General features: G+C 36.3%; 1 protein-coding gene across 2 annotated transcripts in view; it reads left to right on the top strand.

Annotated features, from left to right (window-relative positions):
- Positions 1–21,033, top strand: part of MED13L (mediator complex subunit 13L) — a 279,235-nt gene that overhangs the window by 134,928 nt on the left and 123,274 nt on the right. For both annotated transcript variants that reach the window (XM_070386094.1, XM_070386093.1), the window contains exon 3: positions 8,333–8,417. In XM_070386094.1, the coding sequence (XP_070242195.1) occupies positions 8,333–8,417 (85 nt within the window). The remainder of the gene's footprint in view (positions 1–8,332; positions 8,418–21,033) is intronic.

Here is a 21,033-nt window from a genome sequence, read left to right as displayed (position 1 = left end):
AGTGGCCAATGTGGTTACTGAACTCAATGTTCTGGATAATAGGTTTCATTAGTTTTGATGCCTGAGGTAAAAAAGCAGTAGGTGGGAGTAAGAAGTGTTTTTGATGTCTAGACGTTCATTTCAGCTGTTGCCGCAATATGATACATTAAAAGGAAATATGTATCATAGCTCTGAGGAAATATGTATTCTTTGAAAGTAATTCTACTTTTAAACTGCGTAAGGCAGGGTGACCTGAATTCTAAAAGCATGAGCTTGAATTTCTTGAAGGTTTCACAATTTTTATGCTCCTCCCTTACCCTATTCCATTCTCCCTCCTCCCTTTTTTCCCCCTTCAAGTAAAGTATGTCAGTTTCATTTGTCGAATTGGAAGAGATATCTTTCCGTGATCTCTGCTGGGAAACACAAAATCATTGAAGTATATGCTGCTTTGATATTTTGCCATATTGACTTTTTTTTCCCCCTGAACGTTTTATATGATTTTTCTTTCAAAGAAGCTTATTAATTCTGCAAGGAACCATGTTTAGCAAAGTTGAAAGAATTTGTAGTACAATTTGTGATGATTTAAAAAAATTATTTGTGAACTAAGCAGTAATTACTGCTATTTAAATTTTTGCTTCTAAAACACTGTCTCTCCACTAAAAGAAAACATTTATGTAATAGTTTCACAGTTTAAATATTTGATTATGAGGATTAGTATATTAAAAAAGGTTAAATAACAGCCATTTGAACAAATTCTGATTATAGCTTTTGCAATTTAAGTTAGATAACTTTAATGCCAAAATTGTTTTTCTTTGTAAGTAGGCAGTTATGGTTGTACTTAATTTTATTTTTCAGTTTCAGTCTGGCTTTAATCGACCACAAAACATCAAGAGCATGTTTTAATTTAGGAATTTATTTTGGTTGAGTTTTGCCAGTCATTTTTGGTGCATTCATTTTACTTCTTTTGTTGCTTTTATTTCCTGAGACTGTTAACAAAGTTTTAGAAAAAATTTTCCATTATATAGAGTAAGTGTATTCTACAGAGACAGTCTTCTTGATAATTTATATTCTTAAGGAGTTAATAAGCATTTTAAGTTGAAACTTGAAAGATCAAAAGAATTAGAAAGGCTTTTTTTTTTTTTTAAGATGAAGACAGTGTGCCCTGGGGAGATTGTAGGTTTCTTAAGGATAGGGCCTAGCATCTGCCTACCTTCTTGTAAAACTTCTTGGCAGTTGGCTTTTCTTCTCAGTCCAATTGGAAGGGAGATAGAGAATTAAGTAGTAAATGCACCTCATGTCATTTATAGCATCTTAACCTAGACTAGCTACTTTTTAACTCCTCCGTCTGCCAGCCCCCCACCACCCCCCCTCAAAAAAAGAATACTTTTTGGAAAATCACAATATAAAGTAAATGAAGTACTGGTTTAAATTTTACCTTGGGTGGGGGGTGTGTCAGATATATTAATTTTAAAAATCTGTGATTTTCTTTGACTTTATCATGGATCTGTACAAATAGATTGCAGAAGCACTTTCAGTTTTGCTTAACCTTTGAATAGGTTACTTTACAGTTATTTAGAAAACATTAATTTAAGGTGCAAATTATGAATCCAAGGGGAAATTTAAGTGTGAAGTTTGCCTTTCTACTTGGCATGAGAATAAAAGCTGGGGTGGGGCAGTTTAACAACAAAAACTTATGGAGAAGTATGGTGTAATAGTAGAAAGAGCATTGGGCATTAGTCAGAAAACTTGGATTTGAATCCCATCTTTGCTGCTAATCCTCTTTGTTAGATATAAGAAGATTTTAGATTGAAACGAATTCCAATGAAATCTGAAAGATGTGGACACACATACTAACAAGTCAATTTAAAACAGGTTTATGAGTATCTGCGATGTCCTAGTCAGTGCAGTTATGGAAATAAATTGCTTCCCTTCAGGAGTTTAATTAATGGACTAAGTTGTATACTTTATTGTTTATAAAAGTAGATACAAAATGATTTGATCCCATTAGCTGTTGAGTGTGAAAGTGAAGTCCCTCAGTCGTGTCCGACTCTGTGACCCCACAGTCTGTAGCCCACCAGGCTTCTCCGTCCATGGGATTTTCCAGGCAAGTATACTGGAGTGGGTTACCATTTCCTTCTCCAGGACATCTTCCCGTCCCAGGGATTGAATCCGGGTCTCCTGCAGACGCTTTACCGTCTGAGCCACCAGGGAAGTCCTGTTGAGTGTAGTTACATTTAACACCAGATTTTTTTAATTTATTATGTGACCATCAGGAAGTTTATTTTTTAAGCCTTAGTTTTCTCAAATGAAGATTAGAATAAAGTATATTGGTCAGTGTTTTTAGCTGCAAACTAAGAAGAGGAGTTGGGTAAGAGAATACTGAGTATTGTCTTTTAGGATCAGTGCTGCATATGTGGTCTGAGAAAACTATGTTATCACCACCAAGCCCTTGATGCTACAGTACCTCAGGAAACTTAATCTTGCAGCCTCTGTTTTTAGTGCTGACAGAAAGTTCTCTCTGTCCACTCCCTTTTGTGTCCCAAGATCTAGGGTCAAAATTATGGTGTAGGAGCACCTAGCATTTAGCTTATGGATCCTTGTCCCACTTGTAGGAGAATCAGCATTTTCGTCTCCTGTTAGGGGTGACTGACCATCTTTGTTCCCAGCCAGAGTTCATGAAGTAAGCAGCTTGCAGTGTTGGGGAGAAGTCAGGTATTGAGTGAGAAAAAGGAACGCTGCGTGTCCTTTCACTCTGTCTCAGAGTGTTGTGAAAAGAGGACCCTTCCCCTGCATCTGCATGCACTGATGGAGTGCTTGGTTCACACTGGGTACATGAAGCCTCAATTAAATGAGAAAGATTGTTTATTCCTGAAGAGAAAACTAACCTTGACTGTTTAAGTTATTTTGCTTTCCTATTAGTGTTTTAAAAGAAAAGAGTTTCAGCATTCAATAGCAGATTTGAAAAGTATTTAAAGTAATTTTGCCTCACAGTGGTTTTCAAAGTCTGTTTGATTTTTGAGAACATTCCTGATTTATAGCCAAGAACGGTTGGCCAGTGATTATTGGCCAAATATCTATTACCAGACTCCAAAAATGTCATTCTAGATTTTGCTTCTTTTGGAATTTTAGAGATTGATCACTCTTGTATTTCTGAAAATTCTGTATGTGAAATTGATAGAAATAAAGTATGTTCTGACTTAATGTTCCTTTCTACAAGTTTATTGGGTATATATAAATAGTTAATTAAAAGGGTTAGTATATTAATGCATTATCCTTAAATCCATAGCTTATATTGATGGTTTTTATTACAGTGGTTAATCTTTGATCACAGTTGCTGACTTCTAGTAAATTATTGACTGCTTTGAAATCTGCAATAAATCATATGACTTATGAAACTTAAATGTTTATATGAAGTTCAAACACTGTATCCTTTTTAATTACCTTTACTGACTTATATTTAAAAATTTACTGGTTAACTTATAGGATAATTCATAATTTTCTATTATTGTTTCAGCTTTAGTATACTTTTCTTAAACAAGAGCTTAATGTGGAGGAATCTGTTTTACTTCATGTTACTACTTTCTTCCCTGTTGTTTTATTACATTGGTTCCTAAATTTTGTTATACTGTATAGGGAGACATGAGAATTTAATTAATAATACTAATAAAGATACTTTTTCATATTTTTAATATTTAAAAAGCAAAAACATCTTTCTGAATTATTTTCATCTCTTGTTATGATGGTGGGTTAGTTGCTAAGTTGTGTCTGTCTCTTGCTTCCCCATGGACTGTAGTCGGCCAGGCCTCTCTGTCCATGGGATTCTCCAGGCAAGAATACTGGAGTGGGTTGCCATTTCCTTCTCTAGAGGATCTTCACGATCCAGGAATCAAACCCAAGTCTCCTACACTGCAGGCAGATTCTTTTCAGAGAGCCAGGAAAGAGACTCTCTCTTTGTATTATTTATAGTGATTAACATAGAGTACATACTATAGATAATAGTATATTATGTTGTTTGGGAGGACTACTGTGGTTGGGTTTGTGGTCTCTTTTTGTTTACAACTGTTTTTTGCTTTTAATAATTTAGGTTAATCAAATATACACAGTCCTTTGAATAAAAACAATTATGTTTAGAATACATATTTAGAGTAGGAGTTCTTACAATTCACACTCTGTTCTCATTTTCAACACTAAAAATGTATTTTAAAAATCAGTTTAAGCATATTCCAGAAGCACCCCCAACCCAACCTCCATGCCCCTTGCCCCATTTTCTCATGTCTTTATGTTATGAGCCCTCCTCTCACCACCCCATCCCTGGAAACCACTGAGTGGTTCACGTTACCTCAAGTTTGCCTTTGCAAGAATGTCACCCAGTGAAATCATATGGCATGTGGCCTTTTAAGTGTGACTTTCTCCATTTAGCCTAATGACATTCATTCATGTTTTAGGTGTATCAGATGGAGTAGGAAATGGCAACCCACTCCAGTATTCTTGCCTGAAGAATTCCATGGACAGAAGAGCCTGGTGGGCTATAGTCCATGGGGTCACAAAGAGTCAGACACGACTGAGCGACTAACACTTGAATGACATTCGTTCATGTTTTAGGTGTATCAGTAGTTCATTTTATTTCTGAATGGTATCTCGGTGTATGGATTTTCCAGTGTTTGACCATTCCCCAGTTAAGAGACATTTGGGTAGTTTCTAGTTTTTGTCAACTATGGGGGCAAAAAAAAATTGCTGCAGTTTTTCATGTAAACCTAAGTTCTTATTCCACTTGCATATATACTTAGGAGGGATATTGCTAAGCTGTATATAAAGCATATTTTTAACTTCTGAAAAATTGCCAGTCCGCTTTTCCAAAGTGACTTTACTAATATTGCATTTCCGTTAGCAGTATAGGACAGTTCTAGTTACCTGTATGCTCACTAGCACTTAGGATTTTCAGTTTTTCTTTCAAGCCATTCTAATGGGTGATATCTTACTGTGGTTTTAATTTGCATTTCCTTAATGACCAATGATATTTTGAGCATATTTTCATGTTTTTATTTGCCATTCGTATATCTTTTTGGTGAAGTGTCCAAATGTTTCTCCATTCTCTAAAAATTTTTTTTAAAAATTGTGTTGTTTTGAGATTTTTTTTCAACAGCATTTTCTGAATACATGTCCTTGACAGGTATGTGATTTGTAATTGTTTTCCCTCCATCTGTGGCTTATCTTTTCTATAGCTTACTATAACTTTCTGTGTTTTTTAAAGAGCTAAGTTATTATGAAGCTCTGTTTAACAATTTTTATTTATGAATCATGCTTTTGGTGTCAGCTTTGAAGTCTTTGATTAACCTAAACTTATAAAAGGTTTCTCCTATATTTTCACAGTTTTATAGTTTTAGGTTTTGCATTTTATTTTATGATCCATTTTGAGGTTTTCTATATGGTGGGAGGTATGGTTTGAGGCTCAATTTTTTTGTATCAGGATATTCATTAATCCTAGCATCATCTGTTGAAAAGACTGTTTTCTTAACAAAACTGCTTTTGCAAGCTGTGTTGGAAATCAGTTGACAGTATATTTGTGGGTCTATATCTGGACTGACTTCTGTTCTGTTGATCTGTATGTGTATCTGTCCTCTCTGTAGTACCATATTGTCTTATTTATTCTAGCTTTATAGTTAACCTGGAAGTTAGGTAGTGTTAGTCTCCCAATTATAAGATTTACACCTAAGAATTTCATGGGATTTGGTGCTATTGTAAATAGTACTCAAATTGTGAAAAATTTCTAATTATTCATTGTATTGTATAGAAATATGATTATTTTGTGTCTATTGATATTAACTAACTTAAACTCAGTTTTGGTTCTAGTAGCTCTTCTTTGTTGATCCTTTAGGATTTTCTAATAGTCACGTCATCTGTATAAAGATCATTTCTTCTGTTGCAGTTAGTATGCCTGGTACTTACTCTCTTGCACTGGCTGAGACCTCCACTGTAACGTGGAAGAAGACTGATCAGAGCAGACAGCCTTGCTTTGTTTTTGATATTAGGAGAAACATTCAGTGTTTTAACAGTATGATGTTAGGTGTAGGTGTGTTGTAATTGCTCTTTTAAGATTTTTTTCAAAGAAAAATTTCTAAGGCCTATTTTAAAAATTCTTGAAATCAGGATAAGATCACTGTGCATCATAGCACAGTGATGTAGCTGGCATTACCTGTGCATGCTAAAACTTGTTTAGTATTCCACAGTGCATGACCAGACAGCTATAACCCTTCCACATTTCAGTTAACAAAGTATTTGAGGATCTTTTGAGGAAGAAATAGAGCTCTGCTTGTTGTCTGAGAGCTTTCCTTTGACATCTTCTGTTAAGATCAAAGTAGTGCCAACATTAAAGAATATGATGAGGAAACAATCAGATGTGAATGCAAGGTATTCTATAAAACAACTAACCTGGTTTCTTCAATAAATAAATGCCATGTTTGAAAAAAGGAGATGAGATGTTGAGATTAAGGAGTCTTAAGAGATACAACTTGACAGGCAATTGATAGACCTTGTTTAGATTCAAATTTTATATATACTGAAGTACTTTGGAGTGGGGTGTGCTTCAAAAATATATCAAGGAAAAAAGAGAGAAAAAGGAAAGCAGTGTGGTTGAAGCAAATGACACTGTTGATAATTTGGTGTTGGAATTTATTTGAGGCCTATTATTCTACACTAAAGTATGTGTGAAGGTTTTAATTATAAAAGTTCCTGTGTTTTTAATGTGCAGAATAGGTGCCACCAACTTGGAAGAAAATCTTGGAAGGACGAATGGGATACTTTTTTCATAAATACTGCATCATCAACACTCTTTATGGCACTAAAGACTATAGAAAAAGCTGAAACCAGTGACTGTTTTGAAGAGTAATTCAGAAGAGCTGGGCTTTGTTATTAAGTTTTAGGAATTTTTAGCTTATGTTAGGAAAGAAGAGCAAATTAATATGGGGTGTTCCTTTCATTGAAATATATTAGCTTGCTTTCTCACTCAGAAAAGCTCAACCCCAAAGATAAATGTGTGAAAGTAGAGATTCATGATGCCTTTACAGGACTGTAGAAAACGTTTGGATGTTTTGTCCTGAGCAGAGATAGTCTGTTGCTAGCCGGAATGTTTATTTGCTATACTTTTATTTCCATTTATCTAGTTAGAAATAGTATAAAATGTCTCTTGTCAGAGGCTAATTTGGAAAAATTTGGTAGGTCATGATAAGCCACATAGGAAGATAAAAAAATTACCTGACATCCCAAGAAAAGAAATATTTATACAGTTTTATCATTTAAAAAAAAAATTCGTATAGAGAAAAACCCCCAAATGTAAGTATACTTTTTCAAATTCTAATTGGAGAATGAGGAGATGCAATTTGAAAGATAGTTGGTGCGGTAAATGCATGAAAAGTACATTGTGGATTTAACATGTGTTTTAATTCTGTTACAATTTTCTCAGGTGAGTACTTTTGTCAAGACAGCATGTTAAAAAGGGAGAGGAAAATTTTCATCTGCAAATGTTGTCTGCATCCTTTGAATATTTTGCTGTGTTGAAATGAACTAATGTAATTTAGAAGAAAATTAGCTATCTTCTCTCAGGCATTTTATAGTTTTTACATATGAAAAGAATGTTAGGAATGCATGAGGTATATTGTTGGTCTGTTGGATTCTCTGGTGTTAAAGTTCCTTGCGGCTCTTCAAGTGATGCTGCAGCATATTTCAAAGGCAAATATTAAACAAATATTAAAACTTTGCCAAATGTTAAACATTAATGAAATTATGAGTTCAGGAAATGAATTTGATGTTATATTAAGATTTAATTTTCTGACATTCTCCCTAAAACCATGTTTTAAAAATCCTATTCAGATACCTGCTTTCAAAACATTTAGAGAAATTTGTGTAATGTTCCTTTTTTTTTGGATTTTCTTTTTTGGTTTTCTCTCTGAAAATACGCATGATTACCTTTGTATTAATCTGTGCCATTTTGTTATTTTAAGTAGAACCTTAGTAAAATTAATCTTTGAGGCACTATTAGGTAGAAAGAGTAATTTGAGATTTTTGGATGGTTTCAGACTTTGCAGAGGCAGGTTGGTAAGACCTTTGTGTGAGGGGGATGTGCCATGCCCATGTTTCAGTAACTTTAAAATTGAGACATTATTCCCTCTGTACATAAGTATTTTATGACTTTGGGCAAGGATTGAACTTATTTTCTGTTTCAGTGTAAGTTCATCTACTTAAATTAACTCATTAACTTTGCTTTAGAAAAATATTTTTAAAGTTTCTTTTATTTTTATTTGGATGCCCTGCTTACTGGTTCATTTTTTTGTTTTGCTTTGTTTTGTTTTGTTTTCAGTTGTGGAAGAAGGACTCTGGGAAAATGGCCTTTCCTATGAATGTCGGACGCTGCTCTTCAAAGCGATCCACAATCTGTTAGAAAGGTAAGAGAAGGAGCGGCAGCATGGTGGTTTTGACACCCTAGTGTAATGCTAGATACTCAGAAGGTTCCTGTAGCTCTCAAAACATTTCACATACAACTTTATGAAATTTTATATAAACTTCTCGTTTTTTTTTAATATTGATATAATTTCAGACTTACGGAATTTTTAGAAATAGCCCAAAGAACTCCATATATCCTTTTACATAGATTCACTTACAGTTTCTCTTTTGCCCAATTTGCTTTATATTCCATGTGATTCCTCACCCTCTCACCCACCCCCAGCTTTGCACTCAGTGTGTGTTGTGCGTGCACATGAGTGCATTCAGATTTATTCCCTGAAACGTCATTTGCACAGTTGAGATTCATTTTTTATAACTCTAAAGTATTTAGGCATACATTTCCTAAGGACAAGGACATCCTCTCATGTAAGCCCATAGGAAATATAACATTGATAAAATACCATTATCTAATCTGTAGTTCAACTCAGCTGTTATCATCTGTCCCAGTTATGTTCTTTTTAGCTTAACCTCTCTCCCGCATGCCTCCCCCCCGCCCCCCCAAGATTAGCCCTTAATCATTCATTATATTTAGTTCTGAGGTCATTTTAAAATCTGGAAGAGTTCCTTAACTTTTCCTTTTTTTTTTCCCTTGGGGTCATCATTGACATTTGGATGGATTCAGGCCATATGTTTTATATAATGTCTCTCAATTTGAGATATTTTCCTCATGATTAGATTTACTGTATACTTTTTCAGTAGTGACACCATAGAAAAGGACTTGTTAACTATGATCCTTATTTCTGTCTTTGATATTAATAAGTAATTTGTGGCCAGATCCAATGTTATTGTTGTTCAGTTGCTAAGTCGTGTCCGACTATTTGCAACCCCCTGAAAGCATGCTAGGATTCTCTGTCCTTCACTGTCTCCTTGAGTTTGCTCAGACTCATGTCCATCAAGTCAGTGATGCCATCCAACCATCTCATCCTCTGCCGCCCCCTTCTCCCATTGCCCTCAGTCTTTCCCACTGTTACGTTCTTCTCCAGTGAGTTGGTTCTTCGTATCAGGTGGCCAAAGTATTGGAGTTTCAGCTTCAGCACCATTCCTTCCAGTGAATATTCAGGGTTGATTTCCTTTAGGTTTGACTCGTTGGATCTCCTTGCAGTCCAAGGGACTCTTAAGAGCCTTCTCCAGCACCACAGTTTGAAAACATCAATTCTTTGGTATTCAGTCTTCTTTATGGTCCAACTCTCACATCCATACATGGCTACTGGAAAAACCACAGCTTGAACTATACAGATCTTTGTCGGCAAAGTGATGTCTGCTTTTTAATACACTGTCTAGGTTTGTCTTAGCTGTTCTTCCAAGGAGCAAGAGTCTTTTAATTTCATGGCTGCAGTCATTGTCTGCAGTGATTTCTGAGCCCAAGAAAATGAAATCTGACCCGATTTCCTCTTTTTTCCTATCTGTTTGCCATGAAGTGATGGGACCAGATTCCGTGATCTTTGTTTTTTAATCTTGAGTTTTAAGCCATCTTTTTCACTCTCCTGTAACTTTCTGCCATTAAAATGGTATCATGTGCATATCTGAAGTTGTTGATATATATCCCGGTGGTCTTGATTCCAGCTTGTGAACCATCCATCCCAGCATTTCGTGTGATCAAATACAATTGTGTAGTGTTCCTTTTCGTTATCAAAATCTAAATCACTTGTTTAAGCTTCTATTGATGGTTCTTGTATATCATTTATTACTATGTGACTTTGATGTTAATTTTCAAATGTACCATTCCTTCTATTTTTATTTAGTTGGCATTCTTTTGTAAGGAAAAGATTTTCAGTTTCTTCCATAGATTTATGCATTTATCTGTCTCACTTAATCTTTTTATCTTTATAATTTTGGAAAAAAAGGGGTTCCTGGTTATTCAATGAATTATAGTTTATTATTATCACTTAATTTGATGTGTAAGTTTTTCTGGATTTGTCTGGGGGAAGTCCCTTCATGATGGCTCCTGTGGTTTTTTGACCTGTCCTCCTCATTTGAGCACTTCTTTACTTCCATGTAAGAGTATGTCCCAGGCTCTGGATGGTGTTTTAAGGGGAGAGAGCTAAGAGAAAGAATGGGCTATTTAAGAATTTCTATGGGAAAAACTTTGTATTTCTTTCCCTGAGTTTATATATAGTTCTTTTAGGTGATCAAAACTGAAAGGGCATTTTAGTACCTTTGTTTTTATCTCAGCTATATCTAGGGTTATAGTGCTACAATAGAACTGCTTAGAAAATGTAGTCTAGGTCAGTTTGAAATAACTTCCTTATTTTATAAGAAAGTTAATTGTGTCATATGCAGTGTGACATGTAATAAAGCTTGAGTTCTGAAGAACTTTGGGTTAGATCTTGGTTTGGTTTCAGGGTCTGTTACTTGGACAGTTGCCTTGACCTCTCTTAAGTCTTAGTTAATTCCCTTTAAATTAAATAGAGGATGAAACTCCAGTACTTTGGCCACCTCATGCGAAGAGTTGACTCTTTGGGAAAGACTCTGATGCTGGGAGGGATTGGGGGCAGGAGGAAAAGGGGACGACAGAGGATGAGATGGCTGGATGGCATCACTGACTCTCTGGACGTGAGTTTGAGTGAACTCCAGGAGTTGGTGATGGACAGGGAGTCCTGACGTGCTGCAATTCATGGGGTTGCAAAGAGTCAGACATGACTGAGCGACTGAACTGAACTGAACTATGCATTTGGACGTTTTGTTAGATAATGTATATGATGCCTTCCACTTAATACTTGACCTGTTTTCAATAATTTTTAATTCCTTTTCCCCATAAAGTATTATTTGGCATATTTTGATTTGGATCCTAATATAAGTTTATTTTGAAGCAAAGAAAACAGTGTTTCTTTGAGAAAATAATGAATAATTATGCTGTTTGGCTCCCTTCCTACTATTAGAATGGATGAGTTGAGATTCTTTTGAAAATTTGTAATAGTTTTTGTCCTTTAAAATAATGTTCTCTTTTCATCAAACTTTAACTGTGCTCTGTGAGTGAAAATTACCCTACTCATGAGACAGGGAAGCATTTTGCATGGTTGTTTTTAGCTGTCTTTATTCATTGTCAGTAGAAGCTGGGTTGGCCAATACATACTTGCCCTTTTGTTCTTCTCATAGCTTAGACCACTTGCTGTAACTTACTTCTCTCTTTACAACCTAAATTTGTTGAAATACAGTTCACTATCTTATTCTGAACAATTTTCTGTTACATCTTTTTTTTTTTTTTTAGTTGTTTATTCAACAAGTCTTTGCGGCAGGCACACAAAACTCTTTAGTTGCTGCATCTGGGTTGAACCCTGGCCCCCTGCATTGGGAACATGGAGTCCTAGCCACTAGACCACCAGGGCTCCATTTCTATTTAGATAAGATTGACTTTCTGTTTTGATGAGATTATCTCTCCATTTCTATTGAGATAAGATTGACTTGTTTCCCAGGTTGAATATGTTTAGAGTTTCTAGCATGAAAGCCAAAACTGAGGTTATTGAAATGCATCATCAAAGAATGTATCACTTGAAGGGTACTTGTGCTTCCTGAACCATTTTTTCCCTTCAGTATGCATTTTAACAAAGCTCCTACAATTTATTTCTTCTCTTAATTTTTTTAACATACAAAACTGTTTAATTAAAAAGTAATTCCATTAACTATTTTGAGAAGCTGTCACAGCTTAGCAGTAGTCATATAAATGGATCTTCTATATGGTTGCTAGTGTGTACGGAATGATGGGTCACTGCAGTGATGCATAAAACATAATTTCATTATAGAAATTAAGGTCCCATTGTAAACTTCACATAGAGTAAGATCAGTTCATTCCCTGTTACTGTTGATTAGTGCTTAGATAATACTATAGTGATACTGTGTAGAGATTTTCTTAATCTTTTTTTTGATTTATTGGGCTGTGCTGCACAGTCTGTGAGATCTCATTTACCCTACCAGGGATTGAATCCAGCCACAATAGTGAAAGTACTAAATCCTAAGCATTAGACCACCAGGGAACTCCTTAGATTTTAAATTCTAAGGTAATTTGACTTCAAATATTTTTCATTTACTCATTTCTCCTGTAACTTTTCTGTATTTGCATACAGTATGTCGTATATATTTGGCCTTGGCTTTGCTAATTATATATGACATGGGCAGACGATTTAAGTCACCTGAATTCCTATTCCTTACCTATAAAAGGGTGAAGGGCTGGTTTCCTCAGCACAGTAACTTTCTTGTTAAAAGAGCTCAATAAATGGTTAACTGCTATTAATATTAGCTAACAGAAGTATTGATGTTACTGTTGCTACAGTTGGACACAACATTAATAGTCTGTTTACCCAGCTAATTATGGAATTCCATTCTATAATATCCTTGTTAATGTAGTCATCTGTCCTTTCCTTGAGTACTTCTGATTATGTGAGCCTCACTGCCCAAGGGAGTTCTTTTTATCTTCTGAGTACTCACTGTTACAAAGTTTCTTATGCTGAGTAGAAATCTGTATCCCTGTAATTTTCTTTTCTTGATCTTGATTCTGTTCATTGGGGGTTGTATATAATTCATCAGTCCAGCTTCCCTGTAGTGGCCTGTTCACTAGCTTGGTCCCCTGAGTTAATTTGGAGTTTCCCCAGTGGCTCAGTGGTAAAGAATCCGCCTGTGATGCAGGAATCACAGGACACACAGGTTCAACCCCTGAGTCGGGAAGATCCCGTGGAGGAGGGCATGGCAACCCACTCTAGTATTCTTGCCTGGAGAATTCCATGGGCAGAGGAGCCTGGCAGGCTACATTCCATAGGGTCGCAAAGAGTCAGACGTGACTGAAGCAGTTTAGCTTGCACACACTGAGTTAATTATTTTTTCTGTTTGTGGTTCTTTACTGTATATCCTTATATATTTTTACTATATATATCCTCACCCTTTCCTTCAGCCTTTTAGGATTTCCTCTAGTCAGTCCAATTCTCTTCATTTTTTATTGCTACTGGCCTAATTTAAGACTTCATGGGTGTTTCATGTAGTATTGCAGTGGCCTCTCTAGTCAATCTGAGCAAAACTCTAGGAGATGGTGAAAGACAGGGAAGCCTGGTGTGCTGCAGTCCATGGGGTTGCACGGAGTCAGACATAACTCAGTAACTGAACAACAGCAGCAACAACTTCAGTCAGTCAGGTTAGACTCAGTTACACTGCAGTAACAAAAGATCTGAAAGCCATACTGGCTTCTGACAGTTGAAGTTCATTTTTTGCTCACGCTTCTTGTCCATTGTGAGTCGTTTACTACAGCCCTTCTCTGTATCCTCTTCCCTCCAGGCAGGAATTATACGGTTGGGGCACCCCTTGTCAAAGACTCCTGGTAAAGAGCAAAGAGCAATGGCAAAATACGTAATAGCCCGTTGAAGCCTCTGTTCAGAAGTGGTACATGGCATATCTGCTTATATTTCATTGACTAGGACATTTACCACCAAGCTTAAAGTCAGTGAGTGAGAAAGTATTAACTATCACTGAGAGGTATTAAAGTCCCACGGCCAAGCTTGATGTCAGTGGAAAGGAAGGGGTAGCACATACTGGGAAAAGGATACAGTCTACCATGTCTCTTAATTAAGCTCTTCTCCAAGAATTATCTTCCAAACAGGTGCTAGTTATATTACTAAAACCAGATACGTTTCTGAAACACAACTATTGGTGTATGTGTACATGTTTTTAAAACCTTTGACCATGTTGGCTTCTTTTGGTATTTTCTTCACCTGTGATTTCTGAGTCATTTTCAGTACCTGAAAGTATGTAGGCCTTCTAAGTTTTATATCATACGATCGTTGTTATTTTTCCTCCTTTCTGAGAAAGGGTGCTGCTTGTTTTCTTAATGTGCAGTTATCCCTTTTGGCAAAATGACTAGAATAATAAAATACCATTAATTTTTTTTTATTCCTATAGAATCTCTGCCAGTTTGACTTGACTCCACTGTACCTCACCTTTTTGTGCCTGCTCACTCTCTTTTAAAGTAATGTTCTATTTCAAACTGTTCTTAATCAGTCTTTGCAGCTTCATATGGGTTTCTGTATGTATTTCTAATGAACTTGTCAAAGGTTACACTTTGTATTTTAGGTTTAGGTTGTCTCACACTCCTCATTAATAGAAAAGTACTAAAGTACTTTAGCTGTGAATAAATTTTGGAAAACAAAAACTTGTAGTCTTTTTTCAGACGTTTCTTCATTTTGGCATTTTTAATATTACAGATATAATGGCTGTTGCTCTTATAATTTGTATAGTTTCCATAATGTACCATACCTTCCCAAGTAACTGTTTAAATGAAGTGAAACATTTGATTGAAAAGCTTTTAAAACAAATTCAGGAAATGTGTGTAGTTCATATCACCCAGAGTTTTTATTATTGCCTCAGTGATTTGCACCATATATGGGACTTAGGAAAATCTTGCTTTTGTAGCTTTGAAGACATACTTAAAATGCCTGCCATGATGCTGTCAAATTGCAATTATGTGTGGGTATATGTGGTAGTATACTTTAATTTTAATTTTCTTAAGCTTTTAGAATTAAACACAGCTGATTTTGATGGAAAGGGTTTTTTTTTTGGGTTTTCTCCCCTCTTCCCCCCCATCCCCCCCCTTCCCTCCTCTAAAATGCAGATCATTGGTTTGCACACAGTGGAAGATTACATGGGTCTTTTGATGCCATTGTGCTCTGTCCAGTCCACGCTTACTTCTTGGTGGTGTTTAGTCACTAAACCATATCCGACTCTTTTTTGATCCCATGGCCTGCAGCCCACCATGCTTCTCTGTCCATGGAACTGTCCAGGCAAGAATACTGGAGTGGGTTGCCATTTCCTTCTCCAGGGGATCTTCCCGACTAAGGGGTCAAAGCTGAGTCTCCTGCATGGGCAGGAGGATTCTTTGCTACTGAGCCACCTGGGAAGTCCCCATGCTTACTTAGGGAGACTTTAATCTGTGAGTATTTGATTTTTGTAAAACATAATGGCTCTTCCGAGTCATCCATTGGTGCTGCTTTTTTAATGGATTGTTGGCATATTCCCCCCATGGAAGTTTATAACACAGCTGTAAAATTGCCTTTGGTCTGGAGCTTCTAAGTTTGCCAAGAGTTGGTATTTTAAGTGAAGATACTCAATTTGGAAAAGGACATTAAAAATAACATGGAGGGGATTAGAATTATATGATAACAATAACATTGCATTTGTAAATTAGTAGCTTTCAATACCCTATGGTATTGTGATCCAGTAGAGGTGATTATCAGAGGGCAGATGAGCAAGGTCCTTGGATGTGGTAGTTCAAAATGATAAATATATTTCAAAATGATAAATACATTCAGTAGAGGATAGTGAGTAGTGCAGCCTTAGTTGAAGAAATGGTGATGTAACACTGCAACCTTGAGGGTCCTGGGGTAATAAATGTAATTAGAGCAGGAAATGACTAATAAATTCTCATTTTATTGAATTGCTGCAGTGTAGAGTTCTTTAAAAGAATTAGAAAGATGAGGCTTTAGACCTAAGGCTTTAGACCTAAAATATTTATTAATATTTTTAGGACTGGGAAAGGATTAAGACTTTAAATTTTAAATATAAATGTATTACTATTATTTGTGTGGTTAGAGAGTGGGATCAGACACTAAATGTTCAAAACTATTGTAGAATGGGCTTTTCAGGTTAGGCCAGTCCTACAAAAGGCCTTAGCCTTACAGAGATTTTGGAGAGGATGGAAATAATAGGGATTACTTGGTTGGAAGAGACAGCATCCACTCGGGCACAGTAGGAACCCGAAGTACTGAAGATAGAAGGGATCCTTTGAAAAAGATGTCTTTAACCTTAAATTGGACTTCTCTGGTGGCTCCGATGGTTAAGAATCCACCTGCAATGCAGGAGATCTGGGTTCAATCCCTGGGTCGGGAAGCTCCCCTGGAGAAGGGAATAGGTGCCCATCCAGTATTCTTGCCTAGGAAATCTCATGGATGGAGGAGCCTGGCAGGTTACAGTCCATGGAGTCACAAAAATGGGGTTTCTTTTATTTAGTTGGGAATTGGGAGCACTGCAGTCTTGGGAAAATACTTCTTTGCATACATGTTTGATATAGATTGGGCTGCTGAGGTGAAGACTACTGCTGGTGAGGTATGAAGTTACATAAAATTTGGTGTATTTGAACAGCCCTGTAAGTAGATGCTTGCACAAAGGGGCAGTTGAGTTGAGCATGTGGTGGAGGAATGCTGTCCTTGGACTTTTGTATCTAGGAAAGCTATGGTACCTATGGAATATGAGGGCTCAGAAGGAGCCGCAGCCAGTGTTGGCTCCCTTCTAAACCTCCCAGCTATCCTACCTGGGAAATGGATTGCTGATTTATGCTGTGGTTACTGCTGTGGCTCTTGTGATCTTACGTCAAGTCTGCCCGTGGTTGTGGGATTAGAGATTGGGGCTTGCCAACTTCAGAGTCAGGTTGTTCTTGTAGTCAATTAACTTAATTATTTAGAACCATTTGGCATGATGCAGAATCATGTGTCCACAAACACACAACTGGATTTCTTTTTTATTTTTTGGCTCCTGTTTCTTCTCTTCTTGAAATAGTGATTTTTAGGGAGGTAGTAGGGGACTTGGGATTATTTCCAAAAAGAAATACTTACCTAGAATATTACTTACAGAACACTTTATAAATCTGAAAGCACATTGTGATCTTTTAAGACATTGTTGTACTACTTTACAGAATTTTGTCATATTTTAGTAGTAAGGTAATTTTTTAAATCTCAACAATAATGAGTGGGATTACTGAGTGGATAGCCAGGGTTAACTGATAGAAATTCTTAGCACTATTTGTAACGTTGATTTAAAGCAGTTTTTGGCAGATGAGGTATATCTCTAGGTTTACATATTTGTCAACTTAAATATAAATTTTGTCTCTCAAAAAGAATAAAAGTTAATACGGTATAAAAGAGGGAAATTGTATTTCTGATATACTGTAGTTTTTATATCTTAGCATTATCTCTTTTGGGATATCCCAGATGGTCCAGTGGTAAAGAATCCACCTGCCAGTGCAGGAGACGCAGCAGACAAGGGTTCGATCCCTGGGTTGGGAGGACCCCCTGGAGAAGGAAATGGCAACCCTGTCCAGTATTCTTGCCTGGGAAGTCCCATGGACAGAGAAGCCTGGCGGGCTACAGCCCATGGGGTTGCAAAGAGTCCGACACAGCTGAGCATAGCACAGCATTCTCTCTCTTTAAAAAAAAAAAAAAAGCTTAATTTTGTTCTTCAGGTATAATTAAAGCATAGGAATACTAGTGCCAGTATTCCTAAACATTTGTTAACACTGGACAGGGAGGCCTGGCGTGCTGCAATTCATGGGGTCGCAAAGAGTCGGACACGACTGAGCGACTGATCTGATCTAATTTTCCACATATTGAGTATCCACTATGATTTTAGTCTGGAGTGAGTTGTGATGGGCTGTAAGGAAATGAAATATATATATTTGCCCCAAACACATACACACAAGAAAATTCAATTAACAATGTGAGGTTGCCCCTGATTAGTGGTTACAAACAAGAGGAGTTTCAGTATTACACTGTGAATAGGAAAATACTCAGCGTATAGCATTCATTTCTGACATACTTATTGAGCACCTATTACTTTTGAGCAGAACATAAAGCATATTGCATATCATGACTCCAAATATACAAAGTATATTACATGAATCATGACCCCAAAATGATTGAGAAGCAAGGACTTATTAGTATCTCAATATATTATCTGCTACTGAGCCAGCATAGTTCCAGGTATCAGTCAGGTGGCAGAACTGTCTTTCTTAGCAGAGCCACATGTCTTCTCACAGTTCCTCCCATAGCATAAAGCACAAGACTCCAGACGGAAATACTTACTGTACTGCTTAGTCTTGAAGGATTCATGTGTATCACTGTGTGTGTTTATGAGAGAGAGAGAGTGTGTGTGTGTGTGTGTGTGAGAGAGATTGTTTGTTTTTTTGGGTCAGCCATAGTGGAGATTTAAGAGATTGCGGAGTATAAAAATTAATAATGATAGTTGCTGAGTTCTTTTAACCTGTTCATTGACTAAAAAGAAACTTCTTACTCATCTCTACATCTAACAGCATGTCTGTACTTCTCTATTGAGTTGGGAGTCAGAGGATAGAGAGGGAGCACATTCAGCATCTTCACTCATTTGGTCCCAGCCTTCTCTGAGGTACTTGGTGACTTTGCTAACGTTCTGTCACATCACTGGTGACAGGGTTACTTGTGATAGCTCCCTTATGCAGAAGTCAGGCAGGCAGGCAGTCACAGATCTAGAACAGTATTAAAAACATGGCTTCATCCAGTGCAACTGTGCATTCTCATGTTTTCCTTCCAGTGCGAGGAAAATCACTGATCATGTAGACACTGGTTATTGGTTGAAAAATCACATAAGTCATTTATGACTCTAATTTGGAACCAGATGTTTTTGGATTGAAGGAGCAGTCGTTTCCATAGCTGTTTTGTGTATTAGTGGTAATAACCTTTTGTTGACATTGCCTGACAAAGAAATATGATCTGTAGTGGAAACTCCAGGAGATGTATTAGCACAGAGTAGACCCTCAGCATTTTCATTAGCTTTTTGCCTTTTGCCTTTGTCCTTGGCTGTGCATTGCTGCTCCTCCACTCCAGTCCTTCATTTGTGCTGGAATGAAAATTGTGAATAGAATTTGTTGCTTTTACTTCATAGAAGGGCAGGGGTTTTGAAACAGACTACACATTGTCCTCTTTAATGAGAGATGTTATACTGTCAAAAGCCTTGGAGTTTTTTCTTTCCATAAACTGTAAATTCATGTTTTCTCTGTTATTGAACAAATGGGTTTTTTGAATTCTGACCTTTAAGACTTATAAGCTAATGAATACATTATTTAAAAATGGTATTTAGTAAGTGAGGATGAGTGTCAGTAGAAGACAGTGTTTAATGTTTGGTGTGACTCTGTACATGTCCTGTTGCTTCCATTATTGATTTTAAGATATACCTTCAATTTAGTAATAGCTTTTGGAGAATAAAGAAACATTAATCAATTACAAGATAAACTTGGACTTTAAAAATGAATCAAGAATTGCATGAATGTGACAGCATATATGTCATCTACCTAAAAAATGCAATTAAGTCCCTTAACTAGAGAATAAACTGTTAATTTTATTTTTTAGTTTTGCTTCTTGAGCACTTCCATCTTATGGGTTTTCCTTATTTTCTATTCTAACTTTAATGGAGTCATACAGTCTTTAATCCTAAAAAGCAAGTTTATTTATAATTTTAGAACAGTCTGGTTACTTTGAAAATGATTTTTTTTCATTGTAAATTAAGGAAGTTTGTTGTAGAAATAGTTTTCAAAATAAAGCTAGTTGAAGCCAGTGGCTTTTTGATGCAACACTGTTTTAAATTGGCTCTGCCCACAGGGAGTTACATTGTGGCCAACAGAAACTATTGCCATTTACTAAGGCATCTAATCTGTAATGAGTTGGGTGAAGGTTTGAATTGTTTCCATCCTCCTTGATGGAGTGGGAATTACAGAGGCAAAAGCCACGTGCAGAACTGCCTGAATATTCAATAAAGAACTGCTGTGCAGCTCTTTTGCTGGTGGGTACAACTTTGTGTAGAAGAATTACATCTACCTTTCTGACAGGTTTTCTTACAAAATATGTATGATTTCATTGAATAGTGTTAGAGATTACTGTATTTCATCAATTTCAAAATGCACATTCTCTCCCACATTTTTATATTTTCAAAATCAGTGATATTCTTTACAAATGATGGCAGCTCACAATTGACTGGGTGGCAGTTATGATATAGTTGTCATCTGCCTGTATTCCAGTGAACTTGGTCATAGCTATCTGTATTGTTGTCACTTCGGTTGAATTGTATGCATTTTTGGTATTATATCAGTTGAGTTCAGTTGCCATTAACATGTATTCAGAAGGAGTACCCTGTGACTTGACATGGGAAAATAATGTACATAAAGTGGTGTGAAAACTGAAGCAGGGCACAATTTAGATATGAAGAAAGCAAATATTCATTAGTGAAGAAATGACTGCAGTTCCTCTGTTTGTTTGTTTGTTTGTTTTGGCAAAGCCATAATGAAATGCTTTACCATATCTACAAAAGGAAAGTACCTAGTTGAAGAGAACACGTGTACACCTGTGGCGGATTCATGTTGATGTATGGCAAAACCAATACAATATTGTAAAGTAATTAGCCTCTAATTAAAATACATAAATTAAAAAAAAAGAGGCTCTGGTATGCTTTTGTTACCAAAATCCCTGCTAAAGAATTGACTGCCACACACCAAGCAAGTCCAGCATTAAAACTTGCAAAAAAGGGCATCAGACACTTGGAAGAATTTCTCTGAGGTATTCATAAGAAATGTTTTATGTATTCCCAACATTCTTGATCACAGAAGAATTAAAGTCACACAGAGGTGTGATTGAACTTGAAGTAATTCAGAAGTGTAAAATGCTTCAGGAATTTTTCAACTTAATTCTTTTTTTTTTAATGTGTAAGAATAATATATAATGGAAGTCTGTGCCCAAAGTCAGAAAGTTCTTTCAGTTTAGTATAGTGTAAAAATTTTAAGTGATG

This window comes from Bos mutus, chromosome 17, assembly GCF_027580195.1.
Source record: "Bos mutus isolate GX-2022 chromosome 17, NWIPB_WYAK_1.1, whole genome shotgun sequence".
In the NCBI taxonomy this organism is placed as follows: Eukaryota; Metazoa; Chordata; class Mammalia; order Artiodactyla; family Bovidae; genus Bos; species Bos mutus.
The sequence above is the reverse complement of the archived record's forward strand: the minus strand, read 5'-3'. Positions and strand labels throughout refer to the sequence as shown.